This window comes from Nyctereutes procyonoides, unplaced genomic scaffold (genome assembly GCF_905146905.1).
Source record: "Nyctereutes procyonoides isolate TBG_1078 unplaced genomic scaffold, NYPRO_anot_genome, whole genome shotgun sequence".
Classification (NCBI taxonomy): Eukaryota; Metazoa; Chordata; class Mammalia; order Carnivora; family Canidae; genus Nyctereutes; species Nyctereutes procyonoides.
The window spans coordinates 31,961,026-31,983,202 of NW_026575136.1; the positions used below are offsets into that span (position 1 = coordinate 31,961,026).

A 22,177-nucleotide genomic window follows, 5' to 3' on the forward strand; every position below is an offset into this window, starting at 1 on the left:
GAGGATGCAGCCAGAGGAGACCATCCAAACAGAAGAACAAGACAGTTAGTAACAGAATGGAGACAAGAAAATTCTGTGCAGGAGTGAAAGTGCAGGAGTCCAGAACCTGAAGGTCTGCCTACACCATCAGTTTCTGCTGGTGAGACAAGCAGGGTGGACTCCAGGAATGGACAGACCAGAGCTGGGGTAGAGGTCCATGTCTATTGCAGAATCGATCGGTGTCTATCATGGTAATGACTAGAACGACTCTGAATTGTTTTGAGTTCCAGTCCTTTCTCTGCATATCGTTCAAAATTTGGAGAACCCAGTTGCTGAGCTGCTGAATGGTGGCTAGAAGTAAGAACACACACTTGCTGACAAGATCTTATGTGTATAACTCTGAGTTTTTAAGGGGAAGTGAATACTGTCAGCAATTCTATTTTACCTCCAAGGTGGACACGCTTTCCCTCAGTTCAAACAGCTACTTCACACACCTCCTCTTCTCAAATCACCTCCACCCTGGCCTTTGCTCACTCTTAGCTGCTGGCCTCTAACAATGTGTGGCCCTTAGTGGCTTCTCAATAAAACCGCTGTTAAAGGAATGGAAAGAGGTGTCCCAATGACATCAGTTATCACAAGGTAGACTGTATCCAGAGCTACCTTTTATCATGCCAGCTCTTACTCTAGAATCTATAAAAGTTTTAACCTTCCCGGTTTTTAACGTCTTATATCATAATTTTTACTCTCTCAATTTTCCTATTAAATTTTCCTACTGCCATATAAGCAGGCAAGTTTCTCCCTCTCTATTCCCTGAGCTATCTAATGACTCTTCCTATCTCAACAAACACATGCTGAAGTATCTTATAATACCTTTGAGAAAGCTTCGCTCTAACCAACATACACTCCAAAGTAGAAGAAATGATTCAAAATACATATTTGTTTTTCCAGTCCACTTTAAACAACATTATATAAAATTAGTATTTTAGTGATATTACAGAAAGGCAGTGCTGGGGATCTATTTACCATTTGGAAAATTTGCAGTATAGACACAAAGTAGCTGCAGAGCAATTTGCATCAATGAATCATCCATCAAAAGCCAAGGCCAGAGAGAGTGCAAGACAGGAACAAGATGAGATTCAAGAGCCGCTTCCTGTTGTGAAAAGGAAATATGGACGGTATTAGTCTGAATATATGAAAATATAAAATTAAAATCAAGTCAAAAAAAAACAAATCAAGTTACCAACATAAGGAGACAGAAACTGAATTCATCTTTGTTCTGATTAGTTCAAGCTAGCATTACAATTTCTGCAGACAGATTCAGCACCTTGCCCAGGACTGCTGGGACCATGAGTCCAGCCAGCCTCAGGAAGTCCCTTCAACACTCACATGGCCACAGTATACAACTTAGGTAAGAAATGCTACAAAAACAGCTTCTGAACATGTAAATTAAGCAAGACAGTGATATCTCACTATACTGAATAAATTCTTATAAATACTCCAGTATGGTTAAGAAATGGGATTTTCTGGTTAAGTAAACATACTGAACAGTTTCAAGTTTGCCCTCCACCTTCTCTCTTCTCTGTGTGTATATGTGTGTGTGTGTCTGGTAAGTGTGGACAGGTCAGAAGTAGATTACGGTTTGTAAATAATTTGAATATACTAAAATTTAATTATATGAATAATTAATATGTGTTAATATGTTAAACCAATAAATTCTTAAGTAATTCATAGTCTTTATTACAAAGACTATGTATTTATACATACTAACTGTTTTCAGTAAATGCAGCAATTGTTTAAGTGAACAGGAATTACTAGGTAACTTATAGACCTATATGCACACACGTGGGTATTTATATAAATACACGTATCCTATACAATTTTACGCAGCATCAATGGCAGAAGACAGTGAGATGTTATTCCTAGTGTTCAACCCTCTCCATTAGCTTTGACATCATTCCCAATATTATTCATCCCACTTTCCATAAGCCTGGAAGAGAGCCCTATGATTACTGAGAAAACAGAAACAAGTAGGTCTAAGCTCTTTCTCTACTCTGCAGTTCTGTTAACCTAGTTTATCTGTGTCTCCATCCATTGTTCCTGCCCAGAAAAAGGAATAGGTGTTCCTCTTTTGCTGGAGGTCAGGAAGTCCAACTGTGTTCTGAAACACAGCCTACCCCCTCCTCAGGGAGCTTCATCCATCAATTAGTTCTGTTCTTCCTGTCTCTTTAATAGCAAATCCCCAAGTTGATCACTTCTATTTATGTTCAAGCAGGTTATATGTGAGGAGAAACAAACATACAGACTAACTTCTTATAATGCTATATGTCCTAAATTATCAATGCTGCTTTTCATGACCAATCTTCTAGAAAGAGTACTCTTACTGCCATCACATCCCATCTCTTCTTGAATCTTCAACTCACTTCAATGTATTTTCTGTCCTAATGGTGCTAGCAAGACCACCATGGCACCTGTTAAAGGTCTGCTTTTTCTTTATTTCCACATACCATCTCGACCCCGGGATATCTTCAAATCCTTTCCGGCACTCCTTTCCCAGCTAGAATCTGCCTTCTCTTATAGTTTCCACAGATATTTTCATGTACAGCCTTTTGGGGAATTTCAACAGTTTACACTGGTAATTCCTAATATCCTCAAACTGTATCACCACTCAGAACCCCGGAGCCCTGTAATCTACTGACTACCAGCCATCTTCCCCCCTGGATGTCCCAAAGACCCTTCACATTAACGTGTGTAAACCTAAACATTACGCTCTCTCATGCCTACACTCTGCTCTATCATGTGCACTTGCATTAAAGTAGAGCCTGGAAATCATTCTACATTTCTCTTTTCTCCTCAGTATCTCCCTACCCTCCTTCGCTTCTCCACCTGCCCCAGCTGGGGTCTCATCATCTCCCACCTATCCCTTACCTCTAACCTTGCCCAATTCTATTTACCTCACAGCTATCACCATCTTCCCAGTATGGAAACTCTTTAATGTCCCACGTGTATGCTGGTGTAAGGGAGGCATGCATGACTTGTTGAATTACCATAAGAGTACCCAATGATTAGTACTGGGAGCATCTTATACTCCACAGGTAAGTTGGAACAGGAAAAGAAATTAAGAATCTTTACCCCATAGGACTGTATTTATACTCAACAGTAATCGAAGTACTCTTCAAATTTATTCCTTATTAAACAACTTGGAAATGTAGAAATGCTTTGCCTTAGTGAGAAATTACACTTTCATAGATGGCTAATGTGACACCAATGTGAACACTATATTTATAACCAGTACTAGCTAGCATCTCATAAATCTCTATGAGCAGATCCTACCTGGAAAGCGTTCCAGGGTATTCCCAGTGTAAGGTGTCATGGATTAATATCAACTGCATCCAGTCACAAGCACATTATGTAGCATAAGGGATCACAAATTTAGTAAATGACACCTCCATTTTGAGTAAAAACTTCATACATTGGGAATTTTAGTAAAATTGATAAACATTTAATTCCCATCAACTTGTTTTGAAATGTAAATTGCTAGTAACACATCATGAACAAATTAACACAGCCTAAGGAGTATGTTCAAAATGTTCATTTTCTAGAAATGTTTTTTCCAATTTCATCACAAGTAAAAGCAAAAAAAAAAAAACTTCTTTAAAAAGGAAGCTCCTATAATTTATCTTTCTTTTATTCATTTTCCACAGTATTTCTGTGTGAAAGCTGGTGCTTCAAAAGTGTTGTATCACCATGACAAAGCAAATCAAAGAGCTCAAGACACTGTATCTTATATAACAGTTACTAACACAGTATTTTAAATAACAGCATCAATGGGGCGCCTGGTGGCTGAGTCAGTTGAACAGCCAGCTCTTGGTTTTGGCTCAGGTCATGATCTCAGGGTCCTGGGATAGCACCCTATGTCGGGCTCCCTGCTCAGCAGGGAGTCTGCTTGAGATTCTTTCCCTATGCCCTTCCCCCTGCTCATGTACTTACGTTCTCCCTCTCTCCCAGAATGAATAAATAAATCTTTTTAAAAATTATAAGTAAATGAATGAGAATGAATGACAGCATCAATGCTCACAGACACAACAAAACACCTCAGTACTTCCCAGGCAAAGGGGCTGAGTTTATATACATATGCATTCATCTTCTCAATAAGCCTGTATGGCAGACTATTTTTTTAAACAATTATTATCATCAGTACTATATAAAAATGGTGTTATCTTGAGCTTACATAAGCATGCATTTTGAACATGAGTCCAGTAAAGCAAGAGGTGAAAAGCCTCCCAAGGTGAACAGGGCCATGCTCAGTGACAGCAGTAAGCATTTTCTACCCAAACAGGAGACACTCTTTTTTCCTTATGGATACAGATACCGCCACTTATTTCCTAGACAGCTACTTGACAACGGACTTTGAAAGAACTCTGCTTTATAAGATGTACATAACCACTTAACTCCATCTTAGTAAAAAACACAACTAAAATGTGTAACCATAGAGAAAGAAGCTCAAGTTTGCTTTAGCTGCCTGAAGTTTCAGGGATAAAGTTAAAATGCTGATATAAACAAGAAATGCCATCAATGTTAAAGAATAACAAGATGCATCCATTTCTATGAATTAACAATGACTTTACGGACCAATTAGCTATGCTTCAAAAAAAAATCTGAAGAGTTTTTCATGCTTCATCCTATATTATCTCATATAAAAATTACTGTTTTTTTTTTTTAAAGATTTCATTTATTTATTCATGAGAGACACACAGAGAGAGAGGCAGAGACACAGGCAGAGAGAGAAGCAGGCTCCATGCAGAGAGCCCGATGTGGGACTTGATCCAGCGACTCCAGGATCATGCCCTGGGTCAAAGGCAGGTTGCCAAACCGGTGAGCCATCCAGGGATCCCCTAAAAATTAGTTTAATGCCAGCATTACTATCAAAATTTTGAAGCATCGTTTTACTTACTTTACACTCTTCATTTTGATAAAGACAGTTTCTTAGAAGCTGCATGGCAATGCTTAACTCTTTAATAAAACCGTCCTCCTGTTTAAACAAAAAGCAGTTTAAAAATCTGAACACAATGGCATATTCAACTTTTTTTAAAAAAAAGATTTTATTTATTTATTCATGAGAGACACACAATGAGAGAGACAGAGACACAGGTAGAGGGAGAAGCAGGCTCCACACAGGGGGCCCGATGCGGGACTCGATCCTGGGTCTCCAGGACCACATCCTGGGCCGAAGGCAGCACTAAACTGCTGAGCCACCAGGGCTGCCCATATTCAACTTTTTATATAAAGTAATTCCTTCTCCTTTGAGTCACATTACAATGCAGGTATGCTCTCGTGGCACCTGACCACCATAACTCTGAGGGGACTGACAAGCTAATGATCCCTAAAAGATGACCATATCTTAAGAAGCACATCCGCTACGAAAAAGCTATTTCTGTTCTATCAAGCATGGAGGAACTGAGATATATAATAGGCTCCATGTTTCATCTCAATAAAGTGAAGCAGGTACTGACTGGTTTTCAATCATATCAGGTGTTGGCTGACTTTCTCAATGATGAAGTAAAGAACCTTTGCCTAGAGAAGAAAAGGAAAAGAAGAAAAGAAACTAACAAACATGTAACCCCCTGCATCAAGAAAATTATTAAATAAGACGTTTTCTTGGTTTCTTATAAAACACAACAAAAGTTATTACATAGGTCACTGCTATAATGGCCTTAGCTATATACATATTTACGTATAAGTTTATATACATATGCATTCATCTTCTCAATAAGCCTGTATGGCAGACTATTTTTTTAAACAATTATTATTATCATCAGTACTATATAAAAATGGTGTTATCTTGAGCTTACATAAGCATGCATTTTGAACACGAGTCCAGTAAACTCGATACTAGAAAGAGACATTCAAAAGTCATAGAAGGAATAAACAGAGATTAGGAATACCAGCTCTACAACCACCCAGATACAGAGCAACTACTGGCTTTATCAGTTCCTAGCTGTATGACTGTGTTGGCCTGCGTGTTCATGAGATAACAAATATGACATACTTAGAACAGTTCCTTGGCACATAGAAAAGCTTAGTAAGTTATATCTCATTCCTAGTGCATCCATGCTTGCTTTGAGAAAATATCTTCTTTTGTAGTATAAACAATTTATCTGGTGAAATATACACACTCTAAAATGTTTACAGTAACAAAAACATGTAATACGTAAACCTCATTTTAAGATCTTTAAATGAAACTTAAGTCATATATACACACACAAGCCCAAGCCCAAAGCTGCTAATGTAGAAATCCCATTAATTTATCTAACTATATCTCTCCTCTAAATCAGATACACATTTCTACCAAATATGATGTCATGTATAAGCACAGGAAACTGGAGTGATGGTCTCCATGTCACTCCTTCATCCATCCAGATACCTGGAATTCACAGTTACCTGTTTCTTTAGGGTTGCTTTCCCAGGCCTAAGAGAATCTAGGTTCAGCTGGGCATTAATGTGCTTCATCTGCTCCATGCAGCTGTCTATTAGATCGGCTGAAAGATAAAATCCAAAATAATCAAAAGGATATTCCATTCCCAAATAAGTTGAAACCATATATAACAAAGTCTCCAAAAAATAATGTGTATATTTCTGACCAACCTCATTTTGCTATTTTCAGTGGGAGATTAACAGATCAGAGAAAAAGAGAACTAAAATGTTTAACAATTTCAATGTTTTCAATTTAGTATGATACTCCCCAAATCTACTTTATGTTCTGAGGCATGCATAATTTGCTTTAATAGCAAATCACAATTGAAATTACCAGACTTGATGTTGATGTTATTCTCTTTAACTCTTAGCCCTGTGTTCCCCCAGTTACAGACAAGAAGTCACAACATTCTGGAAGGGAAATTTATGTGAAAATATAGGATCATCTAACACCGTTGTTACTACTATCAAGACTGTGGTTTTTTTCAAGTATGCAATATGTGCTTGTGGTTACAAATATTTAAGTATTATGAAACTGAGTGATGTGTTACTTTTTAAAGTTTTCCTAATAGGCGTACCTGGGTGGCTCAGTCAGTTAAGCATTCTACTCTTGATTTCGGCTCAGGTCATGATCTCAGGGTCCTAGGATCCAGCCCTGCGACGGGCTCCCTGCTCAGCATGGAAATCTGCTTCTCCCTCTACCTCTTCTCCTCCCCTCAGTCATGCGCTCCCTCTTTGTCTCTCAAATAAATAAGTAAAATCTTTAAAAAAAAAAAAAAGCTTCCCTAATATTTATATAGTCTCTAGATTAAGAATCATTACTCAAAAAGTAATACATATGTAATCTTTTTATTTTAAAAGTTATGCATATTTACTATGTTTCTGTATGAGAAAAACTTTTTAATCACTGAGATTATAAGTTCTTTACATTTTGAATCCAAAGAAAATTAAAATTAATAAGCAGTAAAATATATGACCTGACAACATGCCATAAAAGTTGATGTGTCACATGGTTACCTTTCAAAGCCTGTTTCTGTGCTCTTCTACTGACAGCCAGAAGTGACATCAGTGTATTTGCAGCAACTCTTTTCAGGACATCTTTGGAGGATTTTCCTTCATAGCACTGCAAAGAATATATATCAAACTGCCTTGAAGAAAAACTTAATCTGGAGCAAAACCATTGTGAATAAAAGATGTAGTCTTTTTAAAAGGTATTGCTAGGTTTCAACTACTCCATGAAATTCACTGAAACTTGATAAATCATTAAGATTTGAGATTGAGAATGCTCTGTGTGAAAAGGACTGTAGAAGAAATTTACAGTATGGAAAAGGCAACAATCATTCTCAAAGGCTCATCATGTAAAGCAAAAACTGTGCACTTACTCAAATTCACCAGGGAATGTACATATATCTACGTAACTTATTAAAAAGGGCCCTCAGAAAACTGAATAGAACTGCCATCAAATTCCTTCTATCTTCTTCTTGAGACACATCCCCATCCCTTGACTTCCACCAAATATACCCATTTCTCAGGGGATGTGGTTCTTTCTAGCTTGCATTTCTACAGTAACATATATCTGTCATATTACATGTTTTTCAAAAAAATATTATTTATTAATTTTGTTGACTTACTTAACTAACAAAATCACTTGTAATTTTGAAAATACTAACATTTTGGTATGTTTCTTTTATACATTTGATATTTACAAGTTAAAAAAATTTTTCATAACCAAAAATTTCAAATATGTGCAAGAGTGAAGAAAACAGAATAACATTCTCTTTTTAAAAATTTTTGGTTGAACTATTTCAATACTAGATATCATATAATGTCATATTCTAATATATATGCCCATAAAGCCATTATCATGCTTAACGTATTTAATAATTTATCTTGGTATCAACCTAATATCCAGTCCAAATTCAGATTTTCTCTTTCGTCTCAAAAATGTCTCCTCATAGTTGGTTTATTGGAATCAGCACTTAATAAAGTCGTATCTATATATCTCCTAAATCTAGAGCACTTGCCATCCCTCACACCTCTCAACCCACCCAACAGAGTTTTTCATTTTGTTCCCTCATGTTGTTGAGTTGTTGAATAAACCAGATCAGTCATCCTACAGAATGTCCCACATCCTGGGTTTGTGTGCTTGCTTCCTTGTGATGATTTGAAGGTGTATTCTCTGCTCTGTATTTCTCATTTACTGGGTGCTGTAGCTCTAAAGGCTTAAGTACATTCAGGTGAAATCTTTTGTGATAAGATTCTCACGTGTATATACATATGAAGTTTAATTACAATTTCAGAGGGTTCATAAATTCCAGTGTAAGAACTAGAAACACCTCATATGACTTATAAATATTAGATATAATTCATAGTTATAATTTTTCCTTCTACCAGTAATTCTCAATGATCCAGTTTTATAATATCATCATTAAAACTAAGTTCAAAATACTAAAATTTTACATAAAACACAGTATATCATACACAGATGCAACTTCACTATTCCTGACTGGCCTACACTTGGCAGTGTAACACTGGAGGAGCCTGCAGAATTGGGGGCCCTTCCAGCCCCATCACCAGGGGCAGTGTGATTTCACCTTAAATATCTCACTTGGACTGCTGCCTCTAACCAGGCAGGTAACCTATTTAGCCAATGAGTTAGATACTACATGTCTGGGCCCAGGGATGCTTGATAAAGATCATGCTAATGTGACCATGAAGAAGGTGGGGGGAAAAGGCAGAAAATTATTTAGGATAATGAATATATTTGGAGCATGGTCTATAATTATAGTTAATTATGAGCATCCTAATTTGCCTATAAACTTAATCTTCACCACTAACAAGAAAACCACTCTCATATACATACCCTTATTGAAACTGCATGTATTAATGTTTTGAGAAAAACCAAAATGATCTCACTAAAATATATTACTCATCTATTCTCCGCAGCAATGAGGCAGAAAAAAGAGGTCAGAGTTCTAGGAAACAGTTGTACACACAAATGTGTCTTTTATTCCCTCATGAAATCTCACCGAAATGATAGAAATGGGATTAAACATCAAGACAGACAGACAAACACACTCACTCAGTGATTCATATGACAAGTCTGGGAAACTAGAAAGCACATGGGTGAACAACAAATGCATCAGCAGGCTTGAGAACCCAGAATACCACCCCTATCCATACAATGAATTGCAAAGAGCTGAGGAAATTTAGCACCAGGTACCCCTGGAAGTGAGAACAAAGGAGAATTGTTTGAAGTCTCTGAAAAGCAGTTTGAGGACCAAGTTTTCCCCACCACCCACAAATCTCTGCACAGACAAGTCATTCTTCCTCCCCCTACCCCTTGCAAGATCCTGGAAATTTAGTCTCTGGAGAGGATAAATTAGAAAGGTTCTAAATTGGCAAATATGAGGCATATTTGTGGTGGGGGTATTACACTGAAAACAGGAAGGATTAAGTGACATGTGCAAATTGACTTCTAAGACCCTAGCTCTCTTCCTCCTACTTTGTGGCAAAACACTTGGCAGTTGGATTTTCATTCCAGGCAGGAGATGAGAAGATTCTTCTCTGGAGATTTTGACAAGATCAAGAAGGCAGGCTACAAAGGGCTGTGCCCAAATCCCCTTACACCATACCACTTGTACTGGACAGGCTCCACTCAGATGCGCAGGGCTTTCCATCTAACTTAAGGTCTCCCAGTTTCAAATGCAGCAGACAACCAAGATTACCAGATACGTGAGAAAAGCTCTAACCAGAAAAAAGAAACCAAAATAAAGAGTAGAAAAAAAAGAAAAGAGAAATTATGTAAGAAGAAGAAAACTTAAGTTTATTAAGTTCTGACATGTTTGAATACAGTGAGAGGACATCTGATTGCTGGCAAAGTGCACGAAACTTACTAGTAATAATAGAAAATCAGCAAATTTAAAAATAATACAACAGTTACCTCTAAGGAAAAAGGAAGTTGGGCAGGCAAAGAAAGAGGGACACTGTCTGAAGCACAGTTCAACTGTGTGCAGTATTTTCAGACTTACCACCATACATGCCTTATCTCTAGTCTCCATGAAGATACAGGAAAGCAGGGAACAAGAAGAAAGCCCACTATGGCCAGGTAGGTGGGTGGAGCCTGGAAAGGGAACTGAAGTCTCATTTTCCAAAGCAGCAAGTCAACAGATAATGTTTAAGATAGAGAAATACAAGCATGCTATTTAGAGACATTTAGGGAAGCATAAAACAATCAGCTAAAAGAGGTATGAGTAGTTGTCTCTAAGATGGAAATAAAGGAAAAAGGCAGAAGTCTTCTAGTTGGGTACAAAACTTATAACATGTTTCACGCTCTAAAATGAATACATAGAAAAACTGATATGAAAGACAAAAACTAAAAACAAAAAAAAAGAGAAATAAACAGGATTAACATCTAGTAAATCTGCATACTTTTCAACCACAGGTCAGAGTAGAGGATTTGATTCCTACCATTTTCCACATAGTGCTTATTACAGGCTGAGAAGTTGTTTTGAGCATCTATCTGCACAGAGTAGGAGCGTATGGCTCAGAGTGAGACGCCTGGGAGCAAGAAGGCAGAGGCTAAGATCCCATGTCAGATAGTTGGACATGACAGACAACGAGCTACTACTGGGTGATGTAGACACACGAAAGAGGAAAAATAAATCAAGAGGATATAGAGCAAAAAACAGCATGTTTTTTCATCAACTACAGGAAGAAAGAAAATCAGGACTTAATGTAATTTATTTAAATTTTATGCTCTTTTTAGATCTATTCCCTTCTATACATTAAGTGATCTAGGTATTCTAGGTCAAGACTCTTTGCTTTCTTTCCAAAAGGCACTGATATAAAGAATAATTTTTTTAAATTACAGTGAACATTCACTGTCACAGCAGTATCTCAAATAGATAAGCCTTCTCTCCAAAATATTTACTCTTGAACTTCACCATTCACTAATCTCTAGTACAAAACCTATCTCCTAAAATGTGAAATAAGAGGTTGTTTGCTTCCATTACTATCCTTAAATATCAGACTAAATATAAAGAGCAAAATTAAATCAACATACATCTCAATTATGAGCAAAATTTATTATTACTGAAAGTTTTTACTACTCTTATTATTTACATGTATTTGCAAATGAAATATATTTTCCCACTAGGGAAGGCAAAATCTCCATTAAGTCAAATGTGTTCAATATGTTATGGTCAAAAGATAAATATCATAAGACATATATGTCAAAAGAGAATAGTTTCTAAGAGAATATTCAAACCCTCAAACCTCCTCAAGAATTATGAAAAAATAAACTTGCACATAATTTAAGATATAAATACCAAATGCACACTTTCACCATGTACCCACTATGGGAGAGAGTTTGGTAAAGCAGCCACTTAAAAGATTCTCTGTCAAGACATTTTAATTGAAGTTACAACATAACAATCTATTAGGAGGATAGAGAGTTTTAGAGCTAGCTTATATAAATTTAATACAATCCTCTCATTTTACATTTGCATTTTAAGAACTGAATCACAAGAGGTTAAATGACATGCTTAATTAAGGCCACACGTCTAATATTTTTGAGTAAGGTTTTACAGAGAATTGAAATAAATCTTTGAAGGTCATCAATTTTAGTATATTATTTCTTCTGACAATTTAAAGACTGTATATTTTACTTTCCTTTGTATAAAATCTGGCACAATGCACAGCCTACACACATGTATATTAAGAAATGTATGTAATTTATTATTATATATTGCTGTTTCATGTATTGGAATAACATTTTAACTCACATATCATCTTTATATAGGGCAGAGTAAAGAAAACATAGTGTTTGTAGTTTAATAAAGCTCATTAATAAATGTCCCATCTCACGTGAGGCCTAAGTATGTCACAGGGATCCTTCCTTCCTTCCTTCCTTCCTTCCTTCCTTCCTTCCTTCCTTCCTTCCTTCCTTCCTTCCTTCCTGTCTTAAACTTGCTTGTGCCCTTCTAACAAATATTATATATTTATATTCTACTGTTTATGTGAATGAGAAGAGTATGAATTATTAGGAAAACCAGTTTATATAATTGGTTAAAATAGCCATATCCACACAATACTTTGTATCTTTTATAATTTGGAGGAAATGGAGAGGAAAATTGGCTAGTCATTAGGAAAGTCATTGAAATACCCTGTGGCTCTAGAATACCTCATTTTCTTTGGCCAGGAAGGTAACAGCAAAAGATAATATGTTATAACTTTTATAATGAATAATATTACAAAATATTAAGGAAAAATAAGGAGCAGGGTAAATTTAGTAAACTCTTGCAGCACAGAACTTTTCCTATATATGTTTATTTTATAATCTGATGTATCAACCAACATGAATTTTTATTTGTCACAAGCCTAATCATGATTCCTTGAAACAGCATGACCATAAAGTGAAAGAAAACAGCTAAGAAATAAAATAGCTTTCATTTGGCCTGGATAGAGGTCTTTAAATTTCACCTGGTCCAGGAGGACCCACAGTCATGTGAGTCAAGGCTCCCAGAGCTAGTGGGCATTCCTGGCCTGGGCAAAGGAGAGGGGAAGAAAAGGATGCAGGGGCAGCCTGGGTGGCTCAGCGGTTTAGCACTGCCTTTAGCCTAGGGTGTGATCCTGGAGACCTGCGACGGAGTCCCACTTCAGGCTCCCTGCATGAAGCCTGCTTCTCCCTCTGCCTGTGTCTCTGCCTCTCTCTCTCTCTCTCTCTCTCTCATGAATAAATAAATAAAACCTTAAAAAAAAAAGAAGAAGAAGAAGAAGGGAGGAGGAAGGAGGGAGGAGGAAGGAAGAAGAAGGAGAAGGAAGGAGAAAGAAGGAAGAAGAAGGAAGGAGAAAAGAAGAGAAGAAGAAAGAAGAAGGAAGAAGAAAAGGAAGAGAAGAAGGAGGAAGAAGAAGAAGGAGGAGGGAGGAGGAGGAGGAAGGAGGAGGAAGAAGGAGGAGGAGGAGGAGAAGAAAGAAGAAGAAAAGAAGAAGGAGGAGGAAGAAGGAGGAAGAAGGAGGAAGAAGGAGGAGAAGGAGAAGAAAGAAGAAAGAAGAAAGAAGAAAGAAAAGAAGAAGGAAGAAGGAAGAAGAAGGAAGAAGGAAGAAGAAGAAGAAAAGAAGAAGAAGAAGAAGAAGAAGAAGAAGAAGAAGAAAAGAAGAAGAAGGAAGAAGGAAGAGGAAAAGAGGAAAAGAAGAGGAAAAGAGGAGGAGGAGGAGGAGAAGGAGAGAAGGAAAGAAGAAGAAGAAGAAGAAGAAGAAGAAGAAGAAGAAGAAGAAGAGGAGGAGGAGGAGGAGGAGGAGGAGGAAGAAGAGGAGGAGGAGGAGAAGGAGGAGGAGGAGGAGGAGGAGGAGGAGGAGGAGGAGGAGACGACGACTCCAGGAATCATTTATATTCCCTTTAGGGGAAAGCATGTTGGTTAAGAGAGAAGGCCCCTTCCCTAGTCGAAAAGTATTCCACTAAAGCCAAAATTAGCAGATTAATAATGCTTTTGAATTGGGGGAAGATCACTGTAAAGGTGTGAATTTGAGTTTCCTCTTAGAATATTCTTTAAAGTGCAAAATGAGCCTCAGTTAATCGAATAAAGCCTGGTGTTCTGATGGGGAAAAAGGTAACTGGCATACTATCCAGCTTTGGTTTTAAGCTAAGAACTGAGTGTAGCAAGTGAGGCAGTAGCTACAGGGAAGTTATGGTCTCTCAAGGTAAGTGACTTTCAGCAATGCTGTGAGGACCTTTTCCCCCTAGGGCTCCAGCTTCTGAAGATGCTGCTGGAGACAGGAGAAAATGTCAGAGACCATTTATCAGTCTCCCTATCTGTGCTCTGAAAATAACGGTAGTCTGTTGGGCAAAGGAGACAGAGACAAAAGTCTCCCAAGAACTCAGAGCCCCACCTTCACTGGACCAGGAGCCGCCCCTGGCCTCTATTAGCCTCGTCTGCATTCTAACATAATCGGAGGCACTGCACACAATGCCAAGTGCTCATGCCAGCAAGATCATAACTCCCCTAGGCAGAAAGGGGCAAAAATCCCCAAATTCTAAGCAGCAAAGAGACAGCAACAAATTGGAAGACTGAAAAAACCTTCTGTCTTTATAAAATGTGGCTGGCTGACTGGAGAATGGAAGCAAATCTGTCAAGGCACAAGTCTACTTCTTTTCCACTTTTTAGCAAGAGAAGGTTGTGAAAAATCACAGAACCATGATTAGAAAACTCTAGCAAATTTCCTATTTATATACAAATAACTATATAACTTAGGAAGCACTTCAAGGGTTTTTTTTTTTGTTAATCTATATATAAAATCATATTTAGTGATTTCAGAATATTTTTCAATGAACAAAATTCTTGGTTCATATTTTAGGACTACAAAAAGTAAGTTTACAAGGTAAGTTTTAAGGCAGTGTGGCTTAGAAAGGGGGTATTTTCTCACAAATGTACCAACTAAGTCCACCCACATCTATAGACAAACCACCTGAAATATATGTAATTAATGTATATAAATGAAATATCATTTAGATGAATATATTTTCAGAGACGGAAACATGTCTTTAAAATGGGAGGACATTATGAATTATACCTGCATTCCTGAAATATAACACCTTTGGTCATGACATGGCACACTATTTCAGTAAGCTGTTGGATTTATTTCTCTAATATTTCATTTTGAATTTTTATATCATATTCATTAAAAGAAACTAGCTAACATCAGAGGATCAGCACTGGAGAGGAGATGATTACCTTAAGTTTATATGCTTTTGTTCCATTTAAATGACCATAATGAACATTAATTACTTTTTAATTCAAATGATTGAAAAAAATTTTTTATAAGACCAAGACTGATTTATTTAAAACTAAACAAAGTTTCTGAAAGGTCAAGAAATCACATACCTGAAGAATTACTTCATTAAGTCGTTCTAGAGATTTCTGATTTTCTTGAGTTTTATCAAGAAGTGAAGCCATTGATGGAGTGTGGCATGAATTTGTTTTATTCTTATCCTGGAGATGCCTTTTTGCTTCTTCAGTCAAGAGAATAGAAAGGAACTGCAGGCTGGCAGTAGATAAGGTAGGGCATGTGGTAGACAAACTCACACATGTGCACAACATATCTAGGAGAGAATAATTTCTATGTAAATGTTTGAAAACTTCTTCAAAATTAAAAAAGTGAACAGATCTATTTGAGTAAGTTAATAGCCTTTTTATTTCTAATGAAGTAAAGCTATCAATACTTACAAGTATCATGAGAAACTCTGGTGCTTAAAGGTAATTTAAACAGTCAACATTAAGACAACAGAATCAAGGAATCTATTTAATTTTCATTTCATTCTTTTTATACAGGTTCTTTTTTGTATGAAAGTGTATGTGTGTGTACAAATGCACATACACACTAGATTTGCTAAGACCCCAAATAAAAGGATTATATATAGATGAGTACTGACCCCTCTGGGGTCCCATTGGGATCCACAAAGCCCCTGGAGTTTTTAACTTTTCATTTTTTATTTCAGTGCTAATCTAAAAAAAAATTTCATGTAACTGTATTCTGAACTATCTAGATCACCCATGTATAATTGTGTTTCTGTTTTCAGACAAGTTGATGCTAAATGGTACTTGCACGAGTCAGTATGCAGTGTTGGCATGGTGCAGAAACAAATGTTTCACAGTAGTTCAGAATAGAGAACAAGAGTGGTTTTGCACAAATTTGCAAACATAACACAGATCAGAAAGAATAGACAAGCCAATTCAAAAGAAACTACACTGAATCAGTCATTATTAATTTCCTGTTGTGAGCACTGATTTGATCAAAGGAACATTTGATGCATTATATTAATTTTATTGAGTAGCACTGGTTTATAATTTTGTTATATTTTACTTTTATATTATTTAGAATTTGTACTTGCATAAGAGTTATAACCCTAAGAATTTCTACCTAGATTTAGGCTAAAAGAAATTCTTATTTTCCTAAGTAACACAAGAAAAATAATTTAGTGAGAGTGGGGTTTCATGAAAATCATGTTCATTTAAATGATGTCTAAATATTACTCAAGTCTGAGAAAAAGACTGAGATAACATAAGTTACAAAGTGATAAGATGTTTTAAATATGTATGAACCCATGGGTTGAAAACTAAAAACAAACAAAAGCAACTCCATGACAAGAAATAGCAATGATCATTTTTATTAGTTATGTTTTCATAAACATTACTATGATCAAAGCTAGCTGTTTATGCAGTAACTTATTTCTGATTAGCACCATATATTAAACTGTGTGCATGTTTTGTAGAAAGATTGTGAATTTACTATGTCCTTATTTTATCACTAGGGAAAGTGTTAGGTAAACAGGCATAAAGCAGGGACCAGCAAACTTTTTCTGCAGAGGGTCAGAGAGGAAATGAATATTCTACACTTTCCGGGTCATCGGCCTTTGTCACAGTATTTGACTCTACCATTGCAGCAGGAAAGCAACCCTAGGGAACATGTAAATGAGTAAGGGTGGCCCTGTTCCAATACGATCATCAATACAATCCTAGTTACCAAAACAAGCAGTGGGCCAGATTTGACCACTTGGCTTGGATGGCCCACATGAGTAGTACCTTGCTTTATGTTAGTAGTGATTTGGGTGGTAAACTAAATATCCCCACCATGGATGTAAAAAAAAAAATCTCAATTATACAGTCAATCTCTTTCAGTTTTACTACCTTTTAACAAAATAATGATTTCTAAATGGTGCTATTCTTCTTAGGGTAAACTCAGAATTAACAATTCCACTTCTTATTGAACATATATTTCCCTATAAAACTCACTTCAACACTACCACTCTGGTTGTGGATGTATCAACCATCTAAATTTATAGTAAAATGTGAAAAAAACAAGCCAGCTACATTAGTGGTAACTGGGAAACTTAAAAGAACTCTATTTTTAATACATTTAAACTAGTTATTTTTAAAAAGTAACATTTTATAAGCATTTATGCTGAAAAAAGGTCTTCTTGCTATGCTATAATTCAAAGGAAACTTTATGAAAAATTAGACGATAGTCATTCTTAAAAATAATGTTTATGGCTTTAGCCATACTATAAGAAAATCCTTATGTCTTGACACACTATTTCTACTCTAAGTTTCCATGTTATCATATATACAGAATTTTAGTTGCAGATTTACCCACTTATAGTGCCCCAGTGCATATATGTCAGGAAAGAGACTGGCTTCTATGCCAACACATGAAAATCTATCTCACTGTTTTATAATCATGTCATATCACATGTCTCTTCATAAATACCACAGGACTTTCTTGTTTTTATAGTTTTTTGAACTGGATTTCAATTTTTAAAAAATGTATTTTTGAGGCTCCTCAAGAGCACTGCAAATTTCTCAAAGTAAATCCCTGGTTTCTATTTCAAATGCCATGCCATAATTACTTAATTTTAGAAAAACAATACATATATAAAAATTGTAAACAATGATTATCTTAACTTTTATTAGCAGAAAGACCCCCAGCCTAGTGCAAGTATCTTCTTACCAATCACTGTTGCCCAGTGCTTGGCCAGACCCATCATAATAGAAGAGAGAGAGGCAGTAGCAGCTTTCCTCAGGAGTGTAGCCAAAAGGTTAAATAAATGTGTCCATGTATGATAAAAAGCAGATATCAACTCTACATCTATAAAATTAATGAAAACATTTCAAGTTATTAACACAAAGAATAGAAAATACAAAGCTCACAAGATACTTCATTACACACAAGAGGCATGCACCTGTCAGATGAAGACAAACGTAATTGAGCATGATCCAAAATTCATTTCAATGAACTTTTCCACTGCTTTTTAAAGAGCTCTTTCATCTACCCCCCTACATAGAGACAAATACACACTCACATATCCTCCTCTCATTAATGCATATTCAACAACAAATCAGAAGGTATGGCAAACTGAATATTAAGCCATAACTTAGGAAACATATATTGTGTATACTGTAAAAGCATGGCATTGTTTGTGCTACTTTCATAAAAGTTAAGAAGTACAATGTGCCAAGGTCATGACAGAAAAGAAAGGAGAATTTCTCTGAACAACCAAGAAATGTGCCCCTCTAAGAAAATATGACATGAAATAAGATTCTGCAGCTTTGCCTATAGCTGAGAATGTAGCAGTTAACCTTCTATTGTAAGGACAGCCTTTCCCGTCTCTCTACTTGGCAAATGGAGGCTGGAGAGCAGTAGTAATCTGATGACCGTCTTCTCTGATCATGCCACCAGTAGTATCTGGCACCTTTGCCAAACTCCATTACCAAGCAAACTAAGGATTTCCATCTCAGGGTTCTTTTGGAAATGGCATATTCCAGGGAGTTTGGATTAAAGCAATCCTTGGTATGTGCCTCAACGTTTTTGTCATTATCAGCTCTGTAAGGAGTCTTTTCAGATATAATGTTTCTTCCTCCTCAACCCCATGAAACTTTAATTCCATAGATCCTGTATATCTTGTTTATGTACTATCAGTATATCTGTATTTTATACATATAAAGAATTAAGAATAAAGCTTACTGATTTTATTCAATATAACCAAATAAAATTTTAAGTTGAAAGCTAAAATTAAAACACAATTAACATTTAACTTTATGGGATCCCTGGGTGGCGCAGCGGTTTAGCGCCTGCCTTTGGCCCAGGGCGCGATCCTGGAGACCGGGATCGAATCCCACGTCGGACTCCCGGTGCATGGAGCCTGCTTCTCCCTCTGCCTATGTCTCTGCCTCTCCCTCTCTCTCTCTGTGTGACTATCATAAATAAAAAATAAAAAATAAAACATTTAACTTTATAACTACTTTTGCTCAATAACTTTCAATGTAATTTACTTACTCATATAAAATGTATCAAATTATGTATGAGAATTAGCAAATCATATAAATATATACTAAAAAGATAATCAGTATTTTATACTATTCACTATTATTTTTCCAGAAAAAATTTAAAAATTCATTTCTTAAAAATTTTTTACTCAACTTTTACCGTTTGTTAGAATGAGAAAATTATTTAACTTAACTAGCCGATGGATATACATTCAGATATCAGGGACATTTTTTATTTTCAGGACTTGACATAATGGGACAAATAACCTACATAAAAATAAAACATATATTATTTTTATTTAATTCTCAAAGCCTAAGTCACACACAAAAACAAGAGAATCAATTAAAAAAAAATCCACAAGGCAGCCAATGACAACCAAGACATGATATGACTTTGGGACATCTCGCCATATGACTTGACTACCTCTTTCTTGTCAAATGACTTTGGGATTAAGTGTTGAATCAAAAGTCCTCCAGTCAAAACCATGCACTACAGTTTTTAGCAATGATAATTGTTTATTTCCTGTTTATCTTTGATGAGCTCAATATCAATGCCTCCCAAGTGACAGCCAAGACAACCCAATACAAGAAATTAAATACTAAGGAATAAGATTTTATTGTGTAGAACTGAGCTCTAAAGGGCCACAAATTGGTTTAGCTAAGACATTCCCCCACGGGGGTGATATCGGCCTCACAAAGAATGAATGGTCTATCCTGATTTGCTTAGTTAGGATATCACTATCACTTGTAAACTTTCTTAGTAAGGAATTAGTATTCTTCTAGCACCAGGATATTTTAACATGAATGAGACATTGTGAACTAGATTTGCTGGCATAAAACACTTCACTTACCTGAAACCAGGCAAATCCATGAAATTCAAAAAACTAAGAATGAATAGGCAAAAAGTCACCTAGCAATAGCCAAATTATCAATTACTGCATTATAAAATCTTTTTTAATTATCATATTTTAATTCTGTTAAAGATCCTATATTGTTTCACTTTTCTACGAAGTACTATGTTCAACTTTTTATCAGAGTATTTTTTTTCAATAATTTAGGACCTTCCCAAAATTTCTGGTATTAATTGCTACACTTACTTATACTTGTTATTGCAAATAAGTTAGTAGCAGGTCATCTGGCTGCACCCATAGCTTATAAGAACAATTACTACCTAAATTCACTGCATTTTGCTAATACTACATACAGAACTTTGCCTTCATTTAAACTGACAGCACAGGGGATACTCCTCCATTATACTATGTATTTGCCTCGAATGGTCTCCTGGAACCACTTAAAACATCCAAAGTATAAAACACATTATAAAAGTCTTCAAAATATTGGCAAAGCATGACATAAAATTTAAACTTGGAGTATCTGGTGCAGAGTAAGACTTTTTTCCTCAATATTATTTGCTTCCATCCTAAACTTAAAAAATAAAGCTTACCTAACACATCTTTGGTGCATATGGTGAGGACCCCAATGATGTTTGTGACCAGAGGTTTCAGAAGCTCATCCTCAATCACAAGGTCAGGATCTACCAGTAAACATGACTGCAGAAGCCTAGACAAAGAGGACAGGTATTCTAGGAGAAAGGACACCTATTTGAAAAAAGAGATAAAGGAAAACAAGACATATCATATGAAAAGTCTAGCTCAGTGATACTTCTATACATTATAAGCCATTATAAGCCACTTTCTTTGTAACGTAAGTTAATAAAAATAAAATCATAATTTTTAAAGATCTAAAATGAATATGGAGCACACAAAGCATTATTCTCCTCATATTATAAATATGCCATTAATGACCACAATAACACTGTCAAGTATAGTAATGCCAAATGAAGCAGTATTTTCAAAGTCAAATTTCAAATTCCATTTGGAGAAAGAAAGCAAGTTTTTAAGTAGCTAAGCTGTGGAATCAATATTCTGAAAGAGGTAGAACAGGGGATTCCAAAGCCATTTATCCTATAATTTTATAAAGAGAGATTACAAAATATTTTCAACACATCTTTCAGGTAAAAATGCAAGTTTGTAACATTCAATTTCCTTATTGCTATGAAGTCTTTTTTGATGCCTTTGTACACTATACCATTGATTGCAGTTACAGCAAGTCTGACTCTGACGTAGGAAGTGTTACCATAAACAGATAAGGCATGGAAGGTGAGAGCTAACGAGAAGCATCAGAGAGAGAACCACAGAGTCATTGAAGTCTCTCGCAAGCCCACACTCTACCTAGTCACACTCGCCGCTTCCTCAGCACCTCCACTCTAAGGTCACATCTTACCCTCCCGAGGCCTCTTTCTGACCACCCTGCCAAAACAAAGCACACTCTTTCCCCTACCATACACCCTTTCACCCACCCTCTTTTTCCCATTCTATTTGGCACCAGCTGATAAAATACTTCACATTTTATTTACTGCTGTCTGTCTTCTGCACCAAAGACAGAATTCATGTGGGCAGGCGTGTGTGTTTGCTTTGTTCATGCATCTGTCAGTTGGCATCTAGAGCACAATCTGGCAGAGAAGAGGTTCCAGAACTTTTCTGGAATGAATGAATAATCTTGTGTGAGGACAAACAGCCAAGAAGCAGTTAGCCTACACAAGGCCAGGTGAGGAAGTGGGTAAAAGTGTGAGCTCTGGAACCAACCCACGTGCATTGGAATCTTAGCTCTACTCCTTTCCATGTGAGCAACCTTGGACATTTCCAGTCATTTACTTTTAAAATGAAGCTACTAAGGATACTTTGTGTGAATATTGGGAGGATTCATATGAGTTTGTACATAAATTAGACAAACAAGCACCCTGTAAATGTTTGCTACTGTTGTTATTCATTCATTCCACAAGCACTGAATGAGTACCTTTCACAGGACAGGCACTGTGCTCAGCATTCAGAATACAGCTGATACAG

The 22,177-nt window shown here is 36.3% G+C and overlaps 1 protein-coding gene across 4 annotated transcripts in view; it reads right to left on the reverse strand.

Annotated features, from left to right (window-relative positions):
- LOC129495557 (rotatin) overlaps window positions 1-22,177 on the reverse strand; it is a 144,807-nt gene that overhangs the window by 12,914 nt on the left and 109,716 nt on the right. For 3 of the 4 annotated variants that reach the window (XM_055303195.1, XM_055303196.1, XM_055303197.1), the window contains 7 exons: window positions 20,716-20,869; window positions 17,956-18,093; window positions 15,333-15,550; window positions 7,468-7,573; window positions 6,418-6,515; window positions 4,931-5,008; window positions 1,003-1,129 (listed from right to left, as the gene is read on the reverse strand). In XM_055303195.1, coding sequence (XP_055159170.1) covers window positions 1,003-1,129; window positions 4,931-5,008; window positions 6,418-6,515; window positions 7,468-7,573; window positions 15,333-15,550; window positions 17,956-18,093; window positions 20,716-20,869 — 919 coding nt within the window. Of the gene's footprint in view, window positions 1-1,002; window positions 1,130-4,930; window positions 5,009-6,417; window positions 6,516-7,036; window positions 7,212-7,467; window positions 7,574-15,332; window positions 15,551-17,955; window positions 18,094-20,715; window positions 20,870-22,177 lie in introns of those variants that run through there. The other variant, XM_055303198.1, reaches the window with a different exon arrangement.